The sequence below is a fragment of the Varroa destructor genome, unplaced genomic scaffold, assembly GCF_002443255.2.
Source record: "Varroa destructor unplaced genomic scaffold, Vdes_3.0 BEIS01000001.1, whole genome shotgun sequence".
Classification (NCBI taxonomy): Eukaryota; Metazoa; Arthropoda; class Arachnida; order Mesostigmata; family Varroidae; genus Varroa; species Varroa destructor.
Window position 1 is genome coordinate 9,369,929 of NW_019211454.1, and position 19,512 is coordinate 9,389,440.

Here is a 19,512-nt window from a genome sequence, read left to right on the forward strand (position 1 = left end):
TGAACATCGTATCTGAACAAATGATTCGTGCACTTCGCGATTATCTTTCCTAGATTTACTGCCTAACGTTATGTCGCGTTGTCTAGATAACCTGCATAATTCAACCACGTTCAGGAATAACATGTAATAGGAGAAAATAAATGGTGATCGTATCCTGATTGTCGCAATATGACGTCATCAACAAAGGTCGTGTCTTCTTTTCCTTACATTTATTCATTATCATTCTTAAGAATATTTAATACCCATTTTGCACAACGATGATGCCTAGCTGTATCAGAGGACTGCGTCCGCAAAACGCATTTTACCATAAAAGGGTTTTTGTGTAAGAAAACGCAGCTCAATTGGCCAATTCGTATGCCCAATTAAATATAGACGAGGTTTAGGTCGATCAGGATATAAAGCGGAACGCCGTTGCTAAATAAGAAAGACAAACTTTACTTTGGCTCCATTATAAGAGGTACTTACTTCCTGAAGTTGCCAATGGTTGTGTCACTCTTGTGATCTCGGGTAGAGGGTTGTGTTTAAAGCCCGATTTCTCAGGAACGGACAAAGTAAGCCCTTCCGAAATGCTTCTGCAACAGTCCCTCTGACGGCTCCGGTTTGTGAAACAATTAATAATACGCATCAGCTACTATTCCACTGGCAACTTTTTCCATCGGAATCTCTCTGTAGATCATGAAATACCCTGAACAGCCTCTTCATAAAGCCGTTCTCTCATCGATTCTTTTTGATAAAGACAACGACACCCAATGTCAATTAGGATCGTACACACTTTATTTACATCATCATGCTAGCTATTATTCCAATGGCGATACTAATACGGAATTTATGCCGCCGCTCGATAATAATAATGACTATTATTGTCATCTATACTCATATTATTTTTTAATCCTATACTAATAATTATGATATATAGCAATAACTTCCTCCGGTTAGTAGTGTTTGTTCGCGGATCAGAACACACCTTCAGATACGCATAGTATATACAGCTCTCTACATGTATTTATACGGGTCGCGGTAATGGTGAATTAGACGACGATAAGATTTCCGCTATTACTTATTCTCCTCCCTCCCCTTTTCTCTTTGCCCGACCCCTTCTTTTCCATCGAGTTATTGTACTTCCTTTTTCTCAACTGAAATGATCGAGCGTCGTGCGAGCACGTTGGATCATGTCAATAACAAAAACATTTCTCACGATGGTAAAAAACAAGCCTCCGAACAAGAAAGTGCTAACTGAAAGTGTCATGACTTCAGCCGTCGTCATCTGTGGTTATCTTTCTGGTTTGCCCTTCTTCTCCTTACTGAAAGCCTTTATGCTGAGCAGATCTTCAATCTAGTTAATTATTATTCATTTTTGTTATTACTATTATAACTAGGTCTGGTACATTGTCATCTGCTAATATTAGTTATATCGTTTTATAATTCTTAAGCGTACACAGCTTTTTCATTCTTTCCGGACTACCAAGCATGGCGCAAGTATGTTTCGGGCTAAATCACACAACAGTTAGTTTCGACGAAACCATTTCCAACAGCTAGCTTAGCTACGGATTCAGTTTAGATAAGGCCATCTGTTGTTCCAAGTTCCGTTCTTTTGGAACCTTCACGTTAACTGGACTTTTTAATTTTTGCGACGATCTCGCTGACCCAAGCATCAACAGCTCGGCATAATGCTCAAAGTCCGAACGAAGTTCAAGGTTCAGTTGATGTGTCGCAGTGGAAACCGATGATTCACTGACACCAATGATGAAACATTTACTTACATTAAGTGACATGTACCCCCGTCAGGCGCGACTTCTACTGTTTAAACGTATCAACTAGTCAACAGACGTTTTTCTCTCGCCTTCGGATGTCCAAGCGAGTTCCAGCTGACCACGAAGCTTATTGTGCCATTAGAATTCATTGTGAATATTGTTGTTTGAATCATTCGTTCTCTCGATATATTCGCCCGCTACTTGCATCCTCATCATCACGCCTCTATGTATATGGACACTTGAAACCCGCCTCGTTTCGTCGGTGCCTTTTCATCTTACTTTCACTTCTGCTTGAACAGCTTTTTTTTATTGAAGACGTGACAGTCATGTCTTCAGCTATGGGCAGTGCTAACGTCTCGATTTGGCACTGAAAATAGAAAGCAACGAAACGTTTGAGTATCTGTAAGTTGATTATACCTATATAGATCTTGGTGGTCGCGACAATAATCTACGGTATATATTTGACTACATTGAATGTTTGATTTCTGAGTTTGTTTCTGGCCCCGATGTTAATGGTTTTTCCACTAACATGTTTATAACATACAATTCTAAGCTAAAAAGTGTACTGGCCATTTTTTGGACGACTGACAGTTTTATCCGATTATTACAAGAGAAGCGATTAATGAAAATACCAACAAGCCTTATATGCAATTTCGTCCTTTCGTAATGCAACTGAGATGATCGTAAGCGCAAAAAATATAACCATGTGATCGCTAAATCACTTCCAACACAACGGTGTGCTAGCTTAAAGACTGCGCAAGAATGGCTATTAAGGTCTCGTTGAACAGGTCATATATTAAAACAAACCCATGTTCGTGAAAAACCTCAGCTTGGGATTAAACGAGTCTTTCTCGTGAACTTCCTATAGTTGCCCTTGCCCAGGTGCATTCGAGTAGACTCGATGCTGCGTCTGATAGTCAAAAACAGCACTCAGCTGGTACTTAGCACTAAGTAGTTATCTCAGTACTGAGATAACTAGCAGATTTTAATAGTTTCTAGTTAAATGTAGATTTTCTTGCTGTTTAGCTATAGCTGTTCACAGTAGTGCATGTAGTTATTTTAAGCAAACAAGTTTTTTTTAAACATGTTACATTAAATTTCTATAAGGCTTCAATTACTTAGTTTTTATATTATCTTGATAATATTTTTAATAATAATATTATATATTTATATATTATTATTATATATATATATATATAGTAGTTATTTGGCTTAAATGTTGAATATGGTCGTAATTGGAACATTTTTTCTAAAAAGATTTTTTAATTGTTGCACGAATTCGTTTAGTACTTATGATATAAGTACCCGACCGTAATCATTGCGATGTAACAACTGCTGACTGAGCAATAAACCAGCAAATATTTTTCTAGATTCATGTCCACATCAGCTTTTCCATTGATCAGAACGTTCCAAGCGTACACAGTATTTTATTAACGTAACATACTTACTGCCGCTTAAGGGGTCGTGGATCATCGATAATTCCCGGTTGAGGCGGTCCATCAGGCGGACTGACTAGTCGGGCTCTGCCATCGCGACCCGCTTTCTGGGGGTCGGTAAGGCCGCTTCCCTTCGAGAGGGCGCCCTGCTGCAAACCTCCATCACCTGAGCCGTTTCTCAACAGTTCTCGGTCTTCGCGTCTCAGCCGTTTCCGATCCAATCGGTCCCGTTCTCGACCTCCGTCCTTAATGGGTCCCATGGTCTCCTTATCCCCCCTCCCTAATCCATCTCTGGTGCTGTTATTATCTCGAACAGATCCATAGTCCTTTCCGCCACCACTGTTGTCCCGCGGCAGTTCACCCTCTTCGCGATCTTCATTGGCACCGGCTCCGCGGCGCCGCTTTCGATTCGTCTCCTCTGGATGCCCATTGGGCGATTCGTCCCTTTGAACCTGCTGCGTCGTCGTCTGCTGCTGCTGCTGCTGTTGTTGTTGTTGTTGTTGCTGTTGTTGTTTGTTAGTGGCGTCCCGTGGCGTCTTCGGCAGGGTAAGGGATGTCGCGTCTTCTCGTGCATTACCGCCGCCCCTGATGATGGAAACGATATAAAACAAACGTTGTTTCGTAAGTTGATTTGGTGACATAGGTGTTACAGTAAGTGGCCATGTGCGGGTCAAGAATTTCATAAACACTACATGCACATACACATTATATTCGATGGATCGACTATAACTAAAAAATACTGAAACAAAAAAACACGAGATGGCATGTGATTAATTATTTTTTAGAATATATGCATAGATGATGGCTACAGAAGATATTCCTACGACTAAACCGATCGCCTGCTGATTGACACCATCGTACAGATATGCTACTTTTCCATTAACAAATCTTGTTACATTATTTACACATTTGTCAGATCTTCATGGCTAGTACCAGTATTGTTATTAATACAAGAAGCTGTAACAATCTATAGGATCATTGTATATTGTTGTTTCTTAACTACTGCCGATGTTGTGAACGACATTAATCATTTTGTTAACAAGCTCATACGTAACTGTACAAGTAATTAGGAGTAAACTGAGTTGAACTTTTCACCGTGAGTTTATTATTTTTAGTAGTGTGACTTCTGTGTGAAATAGTGAAAAGTCAATTTTAGTGATATCGATCGTCTTTTTCGCCGTGTAATGGCGTTGCCTGAAGCGTACCTTGTCCTGCTGTCGTCGTTCTTGCTACTTTTCACTACCTTTACAGCTGCCGGTCCAGTGCCGTTGTTGCTCGCTGTGTTGTTACTATTCGATTGAGCGACACCGCCACTTTTGTCAACAACCGCATGGAAATCTTTCTCTGGTATACAATGCTGCTTAAGCAACTTAAGATGACCTGAATACCTATAGGCGAAATACGAAATTTGCACAGAAATACGTTAAATGATTACTTAAATAGGTGGCGAACGACTATACTGAACAGATTTGACTTGGTGATTCCTAGATCTTTATCAATAAGATTAAAAGCCCCATTTTTCGCGATTTGGGTTCCATGAATGAATTGTATGAAACACACGAAGAACAGTCACTATCTACCTTCAATAGAACAATTAAATGGTGTATATATACACCCTGCGAGCAGTCCTTGCATGCAGTTATTGTTTCTTTTTTTTGTAGCCTACAGGTGTCATTAAATGAGAACATTGTCCTACGCTTACATGCTGGCCAGTGAGAAGACGTCCTTGCGGTTTTCTCGTTCCTCGTTTTTTAGTTTCTCCACACGTTTGTCTAGCGCCTGGTAGAGATTGCCGACCTTCGGAAAATGCGGGACAAGTTTCGTCAACACGATTAAACCATTTTTCAGTTGAACATCGTTGTCGCTTTCCAAACAAAGCACCAACGCTTTCGTAAGTTTGTAGTGCCACTTGTGACACACATGCCGGTAATTCTGGTAATCGACGTCATTGTCGCCAGCACTATCCGCTCCTGACGGAGCGCCCTGTCAACGATAATACAGCCGAAATATTTATCATTCAGACAAATCAGTAAATCGTAGTACATCCGCCGAAAGCTAATATTAACAACTATGAATACGCTATTCAACTCAATGCAAATTTATATCAGCAAGCTTAGAATCACACATTAAACCCGGATGTACAGTACTAAATGTGCAAACTCCGTGCATAGTGCTCTGACCACTCTCCTACCAAACACTACATCTTAATATGCGTAAGAACGGGCATATCAAGGAGTTTGTTGTTGTTGAGACTAAGATCTACGCTATTCTCTTTTTACTCACTCACCTTGAACCTCGTGACGAATCCTGGAAACTGCGAGCACTCTTGATCGAATACTTTCTCATCGCTATGCCATCGCATCATGACCCCCATGAGTGTGCCAAGAAACAGCCCGTAACGATAGGCCTCGGCTTCGGTACAAGACGCCACCGTATAAGTAATGTCACAAAAGATCTTGTCAAAGCAGATCAACGTCGAGAAGTTCGACGTCTTCAGCTTGTGTAGCGTATGCACGAAGTGCGCACAATAGATAGCGTCCATTGGGGAAAAGCGGCAACGTGGAAATAGGCAGAGCTGCAAAAACTGGGTGATGGTATCGTTCTTGAGAGTATGTGAGATAAACCAGGAATCTTTGTCTTGGCGAAGTCGGGTCATAACATGGGCTACGTGTTCCTCTTGTTTTCGCTGCTCTTCCTGAAGTCGATCGATAAGAGCGGCACAGCGCTCCTTGTCTTTCTTCTTTCTGGCGGGCGCGAGTTCCTTGTTATCTTCAAGAACGGCGATTTGTGCTCGTAACTTGGATATTTCGCGTTCGTAACCGGCTACCGGTGTCACCACATCACCCATAGATAGTGTCCAGAAAGCCACGAACAGCTCGCTGCTAAGATCTTGCCAACATTTTGGTGGGTAATTGGGCTTGATCGCCTCGCTTAGTGGACCTGAGAGACGTCGTAGCAAAATACGAAGTACAGTGTGAAGATGCAACCAGGTATGATAACCAGCAATGAAAGAAAAAGAAAAATAAGTGGTATAATGTATGAAAAGGCGAATGAACAAATTATTACCTTGTCGATGGCAGCTCAGTTTTATTGCACATGTATGTACCTAACCCATATACGCCATAAAAGAGTTGCCAATTAATTTAACAAGGTCAGATATACATAATGATATTCGGTAGATCTGTTCTGATACGCTTGCTTGGCTCAAACACTCATTATTTACAAATAGCAACTTACCTAGTACGTAATTTACGGCATCCACATACATTCGCGCTTCGACCTGTTTGCTAACTTCACCACTGGCCTCTCGCTTCATCTGCTGGAAACGCGTGTCGATATTTTCCATCAGGCCTGGTCGAGCCAGGAAGAACGCCACGTCAGCTGTTACCATATACCGTGACAGCAGTTCACCGACAGATGGTAGCCGATGTTCGCTTGAGCTATAGTTTACAAGAAGAAATTGGCCTACAACACACGAAATCAGGCAACGCATGGGTAAACAGATGTTAGTAAAGGATGATAGACGACTAGCGGTCTTCTATGTACTTGAATACAAATAGGCGAATACCACACGGTAATATACCTTTTAAAAAACAACTATTGGAGGGTTATGCTCGTTATGTAGGAAACTAAATCAGATAGGTTTAATCTCCGCTTACAGCCCATCTGTATCTTCGACTCGTTTCGAATACTGACCGAACTGGAACAGCGTCTCCTGACAGAGATCGTACATTTTGCCCAACAGCTTAATATGAGCATCTTCAATACGGTAGAGAATATACTGCTTCTGTTGTGCCGTCAGAAGACATAATGGAACTGCCAAATCGAGCTGAACCAAAGCATCCTTTAAACGCTGGCTACTCTTCCGGACATTTTTTACCTGCAATTGTATGTATCATATAGTAAAATGTATAGTAAAAAAAATTATTTATCGATGCATAAATTTATCGATTCAGCATAGAACACTAATTAATAAGTAAAAAATGAACATAATTGATATACTATAGATTACCTGTGTAAAGTAGCTTGCTTCGCCTCGTAAGGTTTCGCCTCCGTACATCGCTTCCAGCTGTTCCGGCGTTGGTTGTTCCATCGCCTCGATTCCGGACATCTTGTAGACAATTTCCTTGAGAACAAGAAGATCGAGGCTGAAAATTAATTGAAAAAAAAACAGTTCATTATAACATGCCTTTAAACGTGAACGAAGGATTCATTTATGAACTTGTTGACAGAGCTTCCGTTGTGGTCTAAGTGACTGGTGCGGATCTCTTCCCAAGGACTGCAATGCTAACTAGGAGCGTGAGGCTATTGCTGGTTCGAATTTCAACGTTGGCAAATGGTTATGCCGTTTCATAGATCTACTAGAAAAACTCGCAACAAAACCCACCCGACTAAAGGTTAGAGGGGTGGTAGGTATTTAATGGTATATTTGAAAAGATGACTTTGGAAACTTGGTTACACAAAAGAAATAGCTGAAAATGTTAAAAAAAAAGGTAAACCACACTCCTCATTTTCCTCCTCGACATTTCTAGTTCAGTACGAGTCAAAGGCCTATTTCACTCATTCATATTTAGCATAGCACCGACTTTTAGACAGGAAGATTTTAGCAGCGGTATACGCACAATTTTTGATCTTTGATCTTGTTCGCTAGCAGTGCAAGCAATCCAGTGAGGTCGATGTTATACTTTTTGAAGACGGCTCCACAGAACGATGCGATCGATTTTAACCAACCGCTAACCGTAACCCCATCATCCTGGAGACGATCTTTTTTCTGCGCGGACAGAGCCTCTACGACGCAGAAAGCCAGGCAATCGTAAGATAAACTCGTTAAGAACTTCAACGAATCCACCTGAAAGTGATCAAAATGCACATATATTCAATCAACAAAATCAAAACCACCAAGTACATAGAAAGCACTAAATAGAAAGTTACTACTCAAATTTTTATTATATTAGAGATGATTTATGGGTATATTATTGAACGAAAAACCGAAATAGACGTTGAATTTTTGGCGGCTTTCGCAGGGCTCGACAGGAACTAAATATAATTGCAGAGCAAAATACATACCACAGGTCCAATTAGATTATCCCACTGCTGAGCCTGTGTTAGCATGTAGCTGAGCACCAAGCATGGTGAGCAATGAGCAAGTTTCGCCAACTGTCGGCCGCATTGTTTTGCCGTCTCTTTGGTAAGACGTTTCATCATATGACGAGTTCTTCGCCATGTAACTGCGCGCACACGAATCAACAGCGGATGAGAGCTTTCAAGTTTCCACGATGCGTACAACCGGTACCTACAGCCAAGAACAGACAAATGAAACAATCATTATTATTAGTATGTGATGTTAATAAAGACAATATTTTTTTTAAGGAAACATATGTTAAGATAATGTTCACACAAACTATATGAAAAGAATTAAAAACACGAAATGCGTATGTGCTAATGTAGCAAGGACATCAAAGAACAACACCGTGGACCGTTACTAGAGTTAGATGTTCTACTGAAAAAGGTAATTAAAATTATGGCAGAAACTATTTGGGTGCTTTTGTTGGTTTTTTTACCTTTGTTGGTATGGGTAGGATTTTATCACGCACCACAGCTCTTCTGATACGGCACAGTTGGCCGGTAGAAGTTGCAAGGATGGTAAAAGAGCCTCTTCCAGGAGAGTTAATATGTCCAATTCGAGCTCATCGGCTCCGAAGTCAACACGTTCGTGAGGCTTCTTACCTACATATGTCTGCACGGAACGGATAAGAAATGCCTTCGTTAACTAAATAATATGCTATAACAAAATACTAACAAGCCAAAAATGCGAACTGATGATTTTTTATCGTCATCACATAGGTAGGCCACGCTACAGAGGAATCCATTAGCGGTACTAGTAAAAAGAGTTAACAATTACCTTGCAAAGACGCACGATCTTACCCAGCAACACGGGATCCTTGTGCAGCATGGGCCCCAACGTGCAGACCAGCGGTACGACGTCCTTCTGGAACTCTTTAAACGTGCTCACTTGTTGGACGCACTCCACGCCAATAGAGGACACTTTCTGCTTCGATGAGATCTTTTTGCGATACGCCGATGGGAGTGTCGAGTTCTTCGAGTAGAGTGGATCAATCATATAATGTAGTGTCTAAAACGGAAATATTTGCATAGGTGAATTCAATGTAAAACGGGCAGAATAAACTCGAACATATATGTAATATAATATATATATACAGAAAAATACGAGAAGAAGATGCTGTCATACATTAAAAACTAAGAGTTATTAAATCATGTTGTTAATAATCAAAATATTTCATAGCATTTACGATTAGGTTTAGAATTTCAGATAAAGCTTGTATTTGTTGGAATTGAGGAGAAGATTCAGTCATTATCCAACGATGTCAATTCACAAGTAATTCCTGCAAGTATATATATTCAAACGAGCTATTTGCACAAAATAATAATGATCACTAATGTTTATAATAATAACTGGACAGACCTGGGGACTTTGCCCGGCTCCCTTGTGCCGTCGATTCAATCAATCCGCTTCGCTAATGTCACAGCATGCCTAAAGTACACTATATACTAGTAAGAAACGTGTGGTCAAGAGTTATCCCATTGCAAGTAGCCCGCTCTATCTATTACGTTTTGCTCTTGGAATGTTCCAAGAACTTCGTTGTATTGCCGTGGTTATATTATCACCATGTTCTAATATTTCCAATATAATGAATCACGGTTTGCAAACATGCGCTTTCATTATTTTTCCTAGTTAGTATATTTTCCGAGTCCTCGGTGCACTAATTCCGTTACCCCTGTAGTTATATATTAATTTTTAATTTTCTTAATTTTTCAGTCAATATTCATCATAATTAATTTGACTTATCCCGTTGCTTTTTTCCAGTTTTGCTATCACCCATTTCCAGTGATCGGTTACATCCACTCTAATCTATCACTTCGTTACCGTCACTGTACTGCACTAATCGGGCTGCCGCTCTGCCGTTGAAATGCTTTACTGACCTGTCTATATGTGTTCTTGCTACTCAAAAAAATTTCCAACTGTGACTCAAAGTTTCTACTGCAGAATCGAACAAATCGTGTTCTACCTTTGTAAAGTTAATCTCCGGGCGTGGGCAGCCACGCGCCTTACTCTTCAGCGTGCATTACTTCTGCCTTTGCTGCAACATTCTTGTATTTTAGAAACTCTGTCACACCGTTGTTTTCCAGAAAAATGAAACTTTTTTTGGCATTTTGCTTTTATGTTTATTTTGTAGCACTTAAAAGACAAACAGCTTTTCAATATAAACGTTTACCAAATTTTCAACGATTACCAAATAAACTGCCTAAACAATACTAAACTTAGCCTTAGGGCAAAAATCAACTAATTTCCATATTCACTGACACAAAAAATCCCAACCTCTAATAGCTCGCAATAGATCAGACCGAAGTGACCATTTTATCATGGTCATTCTAAGATAGCAGACTAATAGATTTTTATATACACTTTATATATTTTTGTGATTCACTGTCAACTCGATATACTCTTTGTCTCCCACATTCACCTGTATAACCGTCGAGTGAACCCTCTCGTTGAGCATGGCAAGGGGACCGGGGATGTAGTCGAGCACCTGTCTGAGATGTTTCCAGGCGCCCACCTGCACCAGGGCGGCGAGTAGGGCCAGCTTCTGACAGCAGCTTAATCCTGCATTGCTTCCGGGTCCACCTGCCATCTCGTCGCTACCGCCGCCGCTGCTGCTGCTACTTGAAGTCGCCAAAGTTGAGGTCTGTCCATCGGTTTTTTCCGCTGCTGTCTGCTGAGTGGAAGCTCCGGCCGCAGCACCGGTTGCTCCGCCGCTTTTCGTACTACCGGCGACTCCGGAAACCCCATTACCAGTCGAATTACTACTAACTTGTTCTTGTTGTTCGGCATTAGCCATAGCCGCGGCCGCGGCGGCTGCCTCCGCCCTTTCTGCGTCGGCTATTTGCTCAGTCGTTAAAGATATGGTTTTCTTTGCCCATTGTCTCGCTGTGGTAAGCTCTTCACGGTACTGCTCGACTAGAGTTTCGTTGCTAGGGGAAAGCTGTGAATAGAAAAGCAAAATTCAACGATTCAAGAAACAGCGGGACGTCGGTCTCTCTATAGATTACTGCTAACATGTATGACTGACGTTATGCATGGTTTAAAGACAGTACTCAAATAGTGGACGTAATCCTTAAATAGCAACTCACAAGGGAATAGATTTGGTCAACGGTGATGATCTCGTGTTTGATAAGTAACGCACACGCTTTGAATAAGCTCTCAGGGGCTTCGGAACCGCCGGTGGCTCCAGAAGCTCCGGCTGATCCCGATTCGCCTGAGGGTTGCTGCAACTGTTGGTAGCAAGAGAACTTAAATCCGATTACTTGGGCAACATTTCCCGAATCCATGCCGAAGGCTTGCAAGACGCCAATTAGCAATTCGTGCCTGAAATGGATGAGTGAAGACATATTAGATAATCGAGCTTTTTTTGTTATCAAAAAAGTTAAGAAACGACAACAACTATATGTACGAACGCTCATATTCGCAAATGATTGTCATTTTTTTTGTCTTATCAGCTACCCTCTTTATTAAGGGTTAATGACCCATATCTATATCCATGGCTGTTACGTATTTTAACGAAGTATGTTACTGCGAACGGTCGAGTTTATTAAGAACACTTTTCGGTACAAAAAAATATGTTGCGCCTTGGCACTCGACCTAGCGATTGCTGGCTCCTGCAGTCAATAATTTGATTTGTCACGTTACCGCGCAACGTGCGTGTTTGTGTTATATTATATAGGGTGGAGCACAAGTCTCTTGATAGTCAACGAATTTTTCTCGCCTTGTGTAATAAATGAAATAGCGGATGTAATACGTACCTGTCAGGCTGGTCCTCGATTGCTTCTAGGATACAGTCCAACACACGGTTAGGGTCGAGCGAAAAGCATCCTATGAGCGCCTTCAGCACCTCGAATAACCTGCTACTGTCCGTATGCTGACGATTCAACAGCTCCGTAAGCAGTTTCGCATAACCTTCACTTTCCTCACGGTGTAAATTAAACTTGTTCTGCTTGTAACTAAAAGTATAATTTTCACAGCACACAGAGAGATAAAAATAGTTTTGAATAAGCTTCCTCCTATGAATAAATAAATTAACCTCCGTTTATGTTCTGAGAATAGAAACAATCGCGGAGGGAGAGGGGGGCTCTTTCGGAGTGAGATCTACCATCGTATTGGAGCTCTTACTGCTAGGAACAGAAACGTCTAAGATTATCCCCCAAACATATGCTTGAAAGGCTGATCATGTATTCATTTTAACAATATTAAAAATCATTGAATATTGGTTAAGAAAATATGGCAGAACCTCGTTGCACAAAACTATATCACACAAGATGTTGGACGGTAGCACTTAACGAAATACCCAAAACAAGACTGTCTCCAAGATACTCACAAAAGACGAGTTTTTACTCGAATCATCTTCGTGTTTGCTGCCTTCGAATTTCGTACAAGACCAGCTTCTCCTTGGAGGTCGACATCTAATCTCTCTCGAAGCAGGTCGCCATCGATAATCGGGTTTCCACTTGTGCCCGTTCCTGAGACAAGAGCTCGTACTAATGCAACCAACCTTGGCCTATAAGATGAGTCGCTTCCCTACGTCCCCGAGGCGAAAGACCAGAAGTTATATTGAGAAAACATTTTTCCTTTTTCACAAACAAAGATGTATTTGCATACATTTAGGTGCAGCTTGAATTGGGATCCTTTCCCCAACGTTTGTCTATAAGCTTTTGCTTGATGTTAGGTATCTGATAGACATTACCTATATGAACTGGTTATGATTATATTTTTTTAGGATGACCGACGTCAATCGACATGTTTATTGTCTCTTATGGCTAACTATTGAAAAACATTTTCTTGATTCAACAAACGAAAAAATAATCATCATATACATAATTAAATTAATTAAACAGGCTACGCCTCGACACTGCACACAGTGTGATATGAAAGCAAAACTTAGTAGTAGCCTTGGTTGAAAATAGGCCGAAGTCATATAGAAATCATATATTTAAGTTTTTTTTTCTTTCTCCTTTTTTATTTTTCTATACACTAAGCAAGCAATTGGGCGCATGAAAGATTCAGAGAGGGTTCCTGGTTCAACTCTGTCCATCGATATATACTACGCAATATTTATGGTAAAGTAATATATATGTGCCATTGTATCTGTTTAATACAAAAATGCTCCTGGGTTGATCAACGTTGCTTGTTTAAGTCACGACCTCATCTGATGAAATACCTCTAATGGCACTCCATGCTTCAAGCCGTATACGCAGTTCTGTCAAGCCGATCCACGTCTACTATTAAGGGCATTATATTCTGTAGAGTGTTTTTTTGTCTGAGTTGAGTGTCTTAAAGTTCATCTGATGGGGCTACTTACCTGTGTATACCCGTCAAGCACGCAGAGCACGTCGCACAGAGCATCGTGTAGTGGAAGTACCGAAGCCGCCGACTCTTCTGATAGTGTTGGCAACAGTGCGCAAACCTTACCCGGGGCAACTCCGCTGCCCAGAAGCGCTTCCATAAGGCGAACGAGACTCGCGGTTGCATCTGCAATAGCAAAATAACGACCGAAGAGAACATAATTTTGGTCAGAAACGTTTTTTGCTTGCTCCTAATTATTCATAATTTGTATGCTTTTTTCTGCCGATATAAGGTTATAGTGCGAGAATTATTTAAATCTTGTAGGTTTTTGTAGCACCACATGATGCTACAAGTATAAGATGTCATATTATAGAATTTATAGGAGAATTATCTTTTACAAGTGATTTTTAAGCGTGTCTCTAGAAAATAATTAAGATGGTGGATTGATAAAATGGTTGCTTGTCTGGGAAGTTAAGTTCGAATCCGCAGATAGACAAAAATCTTTTTGAGTATGGGTGAATCGTAGCCCGGATGTTTGTTTCATTTAGATCTGAGCTCGGTTTCTAAAGTAACCCCCCTTGTACGAGCAGCGTAAGTATGCAGCAGTGTCAATATAATACTATGTCGACATTAAGTGAATGGGTGAAAACTATATGATCTTACTTTTGGACTTACATTAACAAAAACACTATCACAGGTTACGGAATTAAACAAATCGGACTCGAGTATCTGTTACATGGCGATACAACTCAATAACGTATCAAAGAAAACTAAGCAGGTTCTGATCGTCTAAGAACGTGCATAAAGTAAACAAACAGTAACTTAAATACAATATCGAAACTCTTGTATTCTTTATAACCTTTTAGCTCCCTAAATGCAATTAAATGAACATAATCGTAATGAGACACGCCCGATATTCGATGCCACTATAGTAGTTCGTTGCCAGATGTGTCCAAACCACACATCGTTCTATCCCATCATATAGATTAGGCTACACAGATAAATGAATAAACATTCGAATCAACCACGTTCAGGCATCAGGGCGCATTCTGGCAAGTTTACGTATTCCGGTGTTACTAAAAAAATTCTTTTGGATATTCCTCTTTATATTTCAGTACCGTCGTATTTAGTGGCCCGGATTTACTTATAGTTAAAATTTTTTTCTTTATTCGGAAAGTTAAGTTCTTTACATCTTTATTCCTATCTAAAATTAAACACCTAGAAATTTTATGACATTCTATTGTATCGGGTAGTCGAAGAAGTACTAACGTTTTTTTGGGCCACTACTGATACAAATATTTTTAATATTTTACAAGATTACTATTAAACAAAATATGCGTCATTACTCGATGAACTTCTGCTATCTTTCGCGTAACACTTATCTTATCACTACGTAACTTTTATAGATTCTAGGCGAAAAATTGCGACAAATGATATTTGCGTTACTCCATTAAAATTAAACTAACACCATTAAGGGAATTTGCAGAGACCGTAGCATCTTCCGTCCAAGTTCTCTCAATTTTCTCCGAATTCTTAAAGATGTACGTAGTTTGGTATTTTTATGGTGAAAGACGACGCTTCTATCGTTCGTTAGGTCTAGTCGGTTTCAAAAACTTGTTGTAGTCTTCTTAATTATTGATCAGTTGTTTTGCCGAGCAGCAATAGCTCATAATGCAAGAGTCCTCTTCAATCACCTTTTTTGGCGTTAACGTGGGACCGACTATGGAGCTTTCTCTCGCTTTAACTATAACATTTTAAACGCATTATCGTTGTCTTATGTGATTCACTTGTAGCTTGATTTCGTTACGTTTCAGTAGAGTTTCGCAGATGAAAATACATTCTGAATAAATTCGTTTGTGTCAATTCCTACACATTGAAATTCGTATTTGTAGCCACCTTTTTGCAAATAATTTAAGGCTCTGTGCTGGCGTCACGGCTAATTACGTTTTCGTAAGAATTTCGCAATGATTTTTTAAATCCTTTCGTAATTCTTTAAGCACCACGGAGAGTACCTTTTATACAGAAATTTTATAAATAACGCATCGTGATAATAAACAGCACACTTTTTATTGGCGTGGGTAGCATTTGTGCTTTATTACTACAAAATTGTAAAATATTACAAGTTTTGTAATTACAAGCTCACCTACAAGGTACTCTTTGAGTCTGAATAAAGGCATTCCAATGTTTGTTTCTAATATTGCCAAATCATAGCTTTTGAAAGGCATCAACGGTGAATGGACGCGACCCATGAATCTCAAGTTATATAACTTGAGATTCATGAGTCGACTTCAGTGACACTGAATCTTTCTAGCTATAAGACCCGTCATTACTTTTTCGACAGTCCAATATGTTGATTAGCTGCGGAATATTTCGTTTAAACATTAATTAAAATCCTCGTCCTCACAGACACTTTTTTATGTAATGCATCGAACATAATTATCCACCAGTGTAATCTAAAATGGTGTGAAATTGTGGGCTTTACTACAGTTATCAACGTGATCAGATTGTGATTTGAAGCGCTATTACAACCCTCGGGCGCAACTCGTTTCTGAAATTTTTTCCCTGCTCCGTGATTTTGCAAATCACTGGGTTTATTGAATTTCATTATCAACGTCATTTTTGTTTATGGAGTGCTAAAGTGGGCATATGAAAATCGTATTTCTTAGAATTTTCTATGTGACATTTCAGTATAGAAAAATCAACTTTCATTTCATGGTATTGCCTAGTTTTTTTTTTTGGAAGTGAATAAACCTGTATTATACATAAAACGTCTCTATTTCTACAGAACTTTTGCAAAGTTCCTGTTCCAAGAAAATTTGCTTTCATTTATGTTACATTACGATTACGGCATAGTCTCAGCACTGATTCATTTTAAAACAAAATCAATGGGCATGTGTAAAGCTACCCAATTAGCCACAGGCAGTAAAATACGTTTTGCCATTGTATATGAAAGTTATTTCGTTCCTTAATGATTTTTCATAGGATCGAATCATGTTATGACTCGAATAGCTAAATTACGGAGATTCTTACCAATGCCCTCCTGCGTGTGTGAGCCATTACGAAGCTGTGCGGTTACTTCATTAAGTAATGCAGATCTGCAATGGAATCAAAAGCAAAACGAAAGATGATTATATAAGGGAACCATTGTTAGGTCTCAGAGCAAACTAAACAAAAGCTGTCAGTAAAAATTTTGTTATCTACGTTGTTTATTACACAGTTTATACTCATATAGAATTAAGATGATACAAGAGAACCTGTAACAAATCCAATTTTCTTATGTTATTTAACTAAATGTTTTTCCACATACCATGTAACAACAATGAGGCCTTGGGAGTAGAGGTATTAGTTAGTGATTCTACTGTACTTGATTATTTAGCAAAAATAAACTTATGTGAGCGACTGCTCTATTTCAATCAAGCTAACACCATGATGGATGCCCACTCATTTTTATTGAAATTAGACAATCCAAATGAAAATATTTTCTTTATCAGCCACTTATCATGACAAATCTTTCCTATTAAGAAAACTCGCCAATTTTTTCATAAATATAAGAACATTGCATTAAATAAAATAAAATAAACAAAAACATCGATTAATGAGATTCAATTATGTAATGCATTCAAGCATAACTAAAACGTAACGATTTCATCAGCTGCTAGCCCCGTTATCGGGGTACACTTCCAGCGCAGAACATCTGAGGTGGCAACAGGTCGTAACTTAAAGGAGGACAAGTTAATTCCGGATAGTTTTGAGTAATCTTGATCGCATACTTGCAGTCTAGCTTTGATGTAAAAAAGCACATGTAAGTACTCTGTGTATGTAAGATAGTAAATCAAAAACCTTAATTAACGATATTATTCGAGGATAGCAATTCGAGTGCGGCACAGTTCGGCACATTATTGCAGCAACTTGTTTGCTTTAGTAGGGAAGTCGACTCTATTCTAACAACTGCGCAAGAGATTACGTAACATTCTGCTGATTCGATGTCCTTCCGTTTTGCACAAGCTTTTTGTGTGCGTTGCTTCGCAGTGGAGCTAACTAAATATTTTTCTGTGAAAATATAAATGGACAAAAAACTTCACGTGCTTAAAGTTAGCAGGCAGAAACTTCAACATTAAAATAATATAATGAACGCGGTAGGTTATATTTTGTTGTTATGCTGTGACTGGCAAACAAAAAAACTATCTAACCTGCGGACACTGCTGATTAGTTCTTTTATATGGATTCACTCACACATCTTTCGGTTACGTAGCCAAATGGTCAAATAAAGCCCTATGTCATTATACTTGGCTGATTAAATTGTGCTAACAACTCACATATGGTCTGATCCGCCCGAGTCGAATTCTTTGCACCATTTTAGTGCGTCGGCAGTGGATAACGCCTCAAGAGGCATTCTGTTGTGTTACGTCTAATTCGATGCCCTGATTGTCTAGGCCCCACCAGGGCGGCCTGGTCGGGTTCGACTTTCCCGGCGAATCGGCCAATCGTTGTGGATGCAACCAAATCCCTCTCTGTTCTTCTTAGCTTGATTTAACTTTATTGCGCACCGAGCCGCTTTAGGCGTTAGATGCTATCGAATTTTGCTAGTGTCAGCCAGTATCTTCTATAATTTGACTGTCTGCACTCGAGAGGAAATGCAAGCATTAGTGATGCAGATACCCTGCCGGCATAAGGAATACACGCTTACAAACGCAGATCAACTGTACCTTCTTGGTGGGGTCCCTGTTTACTTTTTTTTGCTATAGTCGTGATTACATCCAGAACCACTAGTAGACCGTTGAAGCTACTGCACTGACACCTAATGAAAGAGAAGCGGACGACAATACCGGTCGGTTGGAGACCTGCCCTTCGAATATTGAAACAACGGCTACCGCCTGAAAAATCCCACGGCGACAAATTCCCACGAAGCGCCGGCAATTTAATTGGCAGCGATCGATGTCGCGAGGCAATCAGGTTCGCCGCTGACACAAAGTTTACAACTCACTGTTCACGAAGCCCTGCCGCCACCGCCTATCTGAAGATTTGAGAGACCCGATTTTGGGAGACTGACGTTATATTACTTACATAAGTAGAAGCAGCATGTTCGTGGAATCGGTGGGTGACAAGAAACACTACGAGCAAGAAACACGCACGCGTGTTGTGTCTTGGTATTCGCTGTGATAGTGGTGGCAATAGTGGCTCTGATCTTCGCGACAGAATGGCGCTTGGTTTTAGTGGGAAGCCGTCACTTGACATATACACACAGGAATAGTCAATTAGAGCGCTCGTACTTAAGAAGACATCGGGCCCTGTACACAACCTAACCGCCAAACACAAACCGATAGGTGTACTGGCACACACACAAAACGTTGCTAGCGCTGTGGCTGCCGCCGAAGCCTCTTCTATCCGTGGGAACTGCTGTGACGGCTTTTCCAATGCTAACCCCAACGCCGACAGAAAATCGGATGGGGTCCACTACAGACTATTGCTGTACCCGGTTGCCTAATACCCCGCGTGTAAGCGATCACATTAACATTATCGATACACCACACGCTCGACAACACCATCTAATCTCACAACAATACCGTCACAACAACGGTACGCACCAAGCATCATTACAACTACAGGCACCAACACCATCACATAGGCAACCTATCAAAAGTGGAACACACACAGGTACCGATTTATGTCCTTGTGTTGTGGGTCGGGTAACCGCAGTTTTTTGATGTAGTCGATGGCTTCTCGGGTTTGCTCGTATTTGCTTTCGTAGCTAGTGCACGAGAGACGGTACTAGGCGAAACACCATGACCCACCGTAAGTGTGTCGGGTGTTTTTACTCGTATCGTCTGCTTTGCTGTCCATCAGGCAGGCGCCATCGACACAAACTCACGCAGCCACAGGATTGAAATTGCATTTAGCTATGTTGCTG

General features: G+C 40.3%; 1 protein-coding gene across 1 annotated transcript; it reads right to left on the bottom strand.

Moving 5' to 3' along the window:
- Positions 1-752: 752 nt before the first annotated feature.
- Positions 753-19,366, bottom strand: tho2 (THO complex subunit 2-like protein). The gene is made up of 19 exons (XM_022789216.2): positions 17,921-19,366; positions 16,635-16,699; positions 13,621-13,790; positions 12,640-12,839; positions 12,068-12,265; positions 11,399-11,633; positions 10,732-11,250; positions 9,090-9,320; positions 8,749-8,924; positions 8,255-8,480; positions 7,810-8,036; positions 7,200-7,335; positions 6,884-7,067; positions 6,425-6,652; positions 5,475-6,127; positions 4,890-5,170; positions 4,393-4,575; positions 3,200-3,772; positions 753-2,118 (listed from the first exon to the last, which is right to left on the bottom strand). Exons 1-19 carry the CDS (start codon positions 17,995-17,997, stop codon positions 2,100-2,102), a joined length of 4,581 nt encoding a protein of 1,526 aa, XP_022644951.1. The 5' UTR covers positions 17,998-19,366; the 3' UTR covers positions 753-2,099.
- Positions 19,367-19,512: the final 146 nt, after the last annotated feature.

What these genes read in the sequence shown, in the direction of transcription:
- tho2 (XM_022789216.2), bottom strand. Translation starts at nt 17,997, where the DNA reads ATGCCTCTTGAGGCGTTATCCACTGCCGACGCACTAAAATGGTGCAAA. An exon ending in TGCTTGACGGGTATACACAG is followed by an intron (nt 12,840 to 13,620) that starts GTAAGTAGCCCC and finishes TCGGGGACGTAG; the next exon opens with GGAAGCGACTCATCTTATAG. An exon ending in CGAGTAAAAACTCGTCTTTT is followed by an intron (nt 12,266 to 12,639) that starts GTGAGTATCTTG and finishes TTATACTTTTAG; the next exon opens with TTACAAGCAGAACAAGTTTA.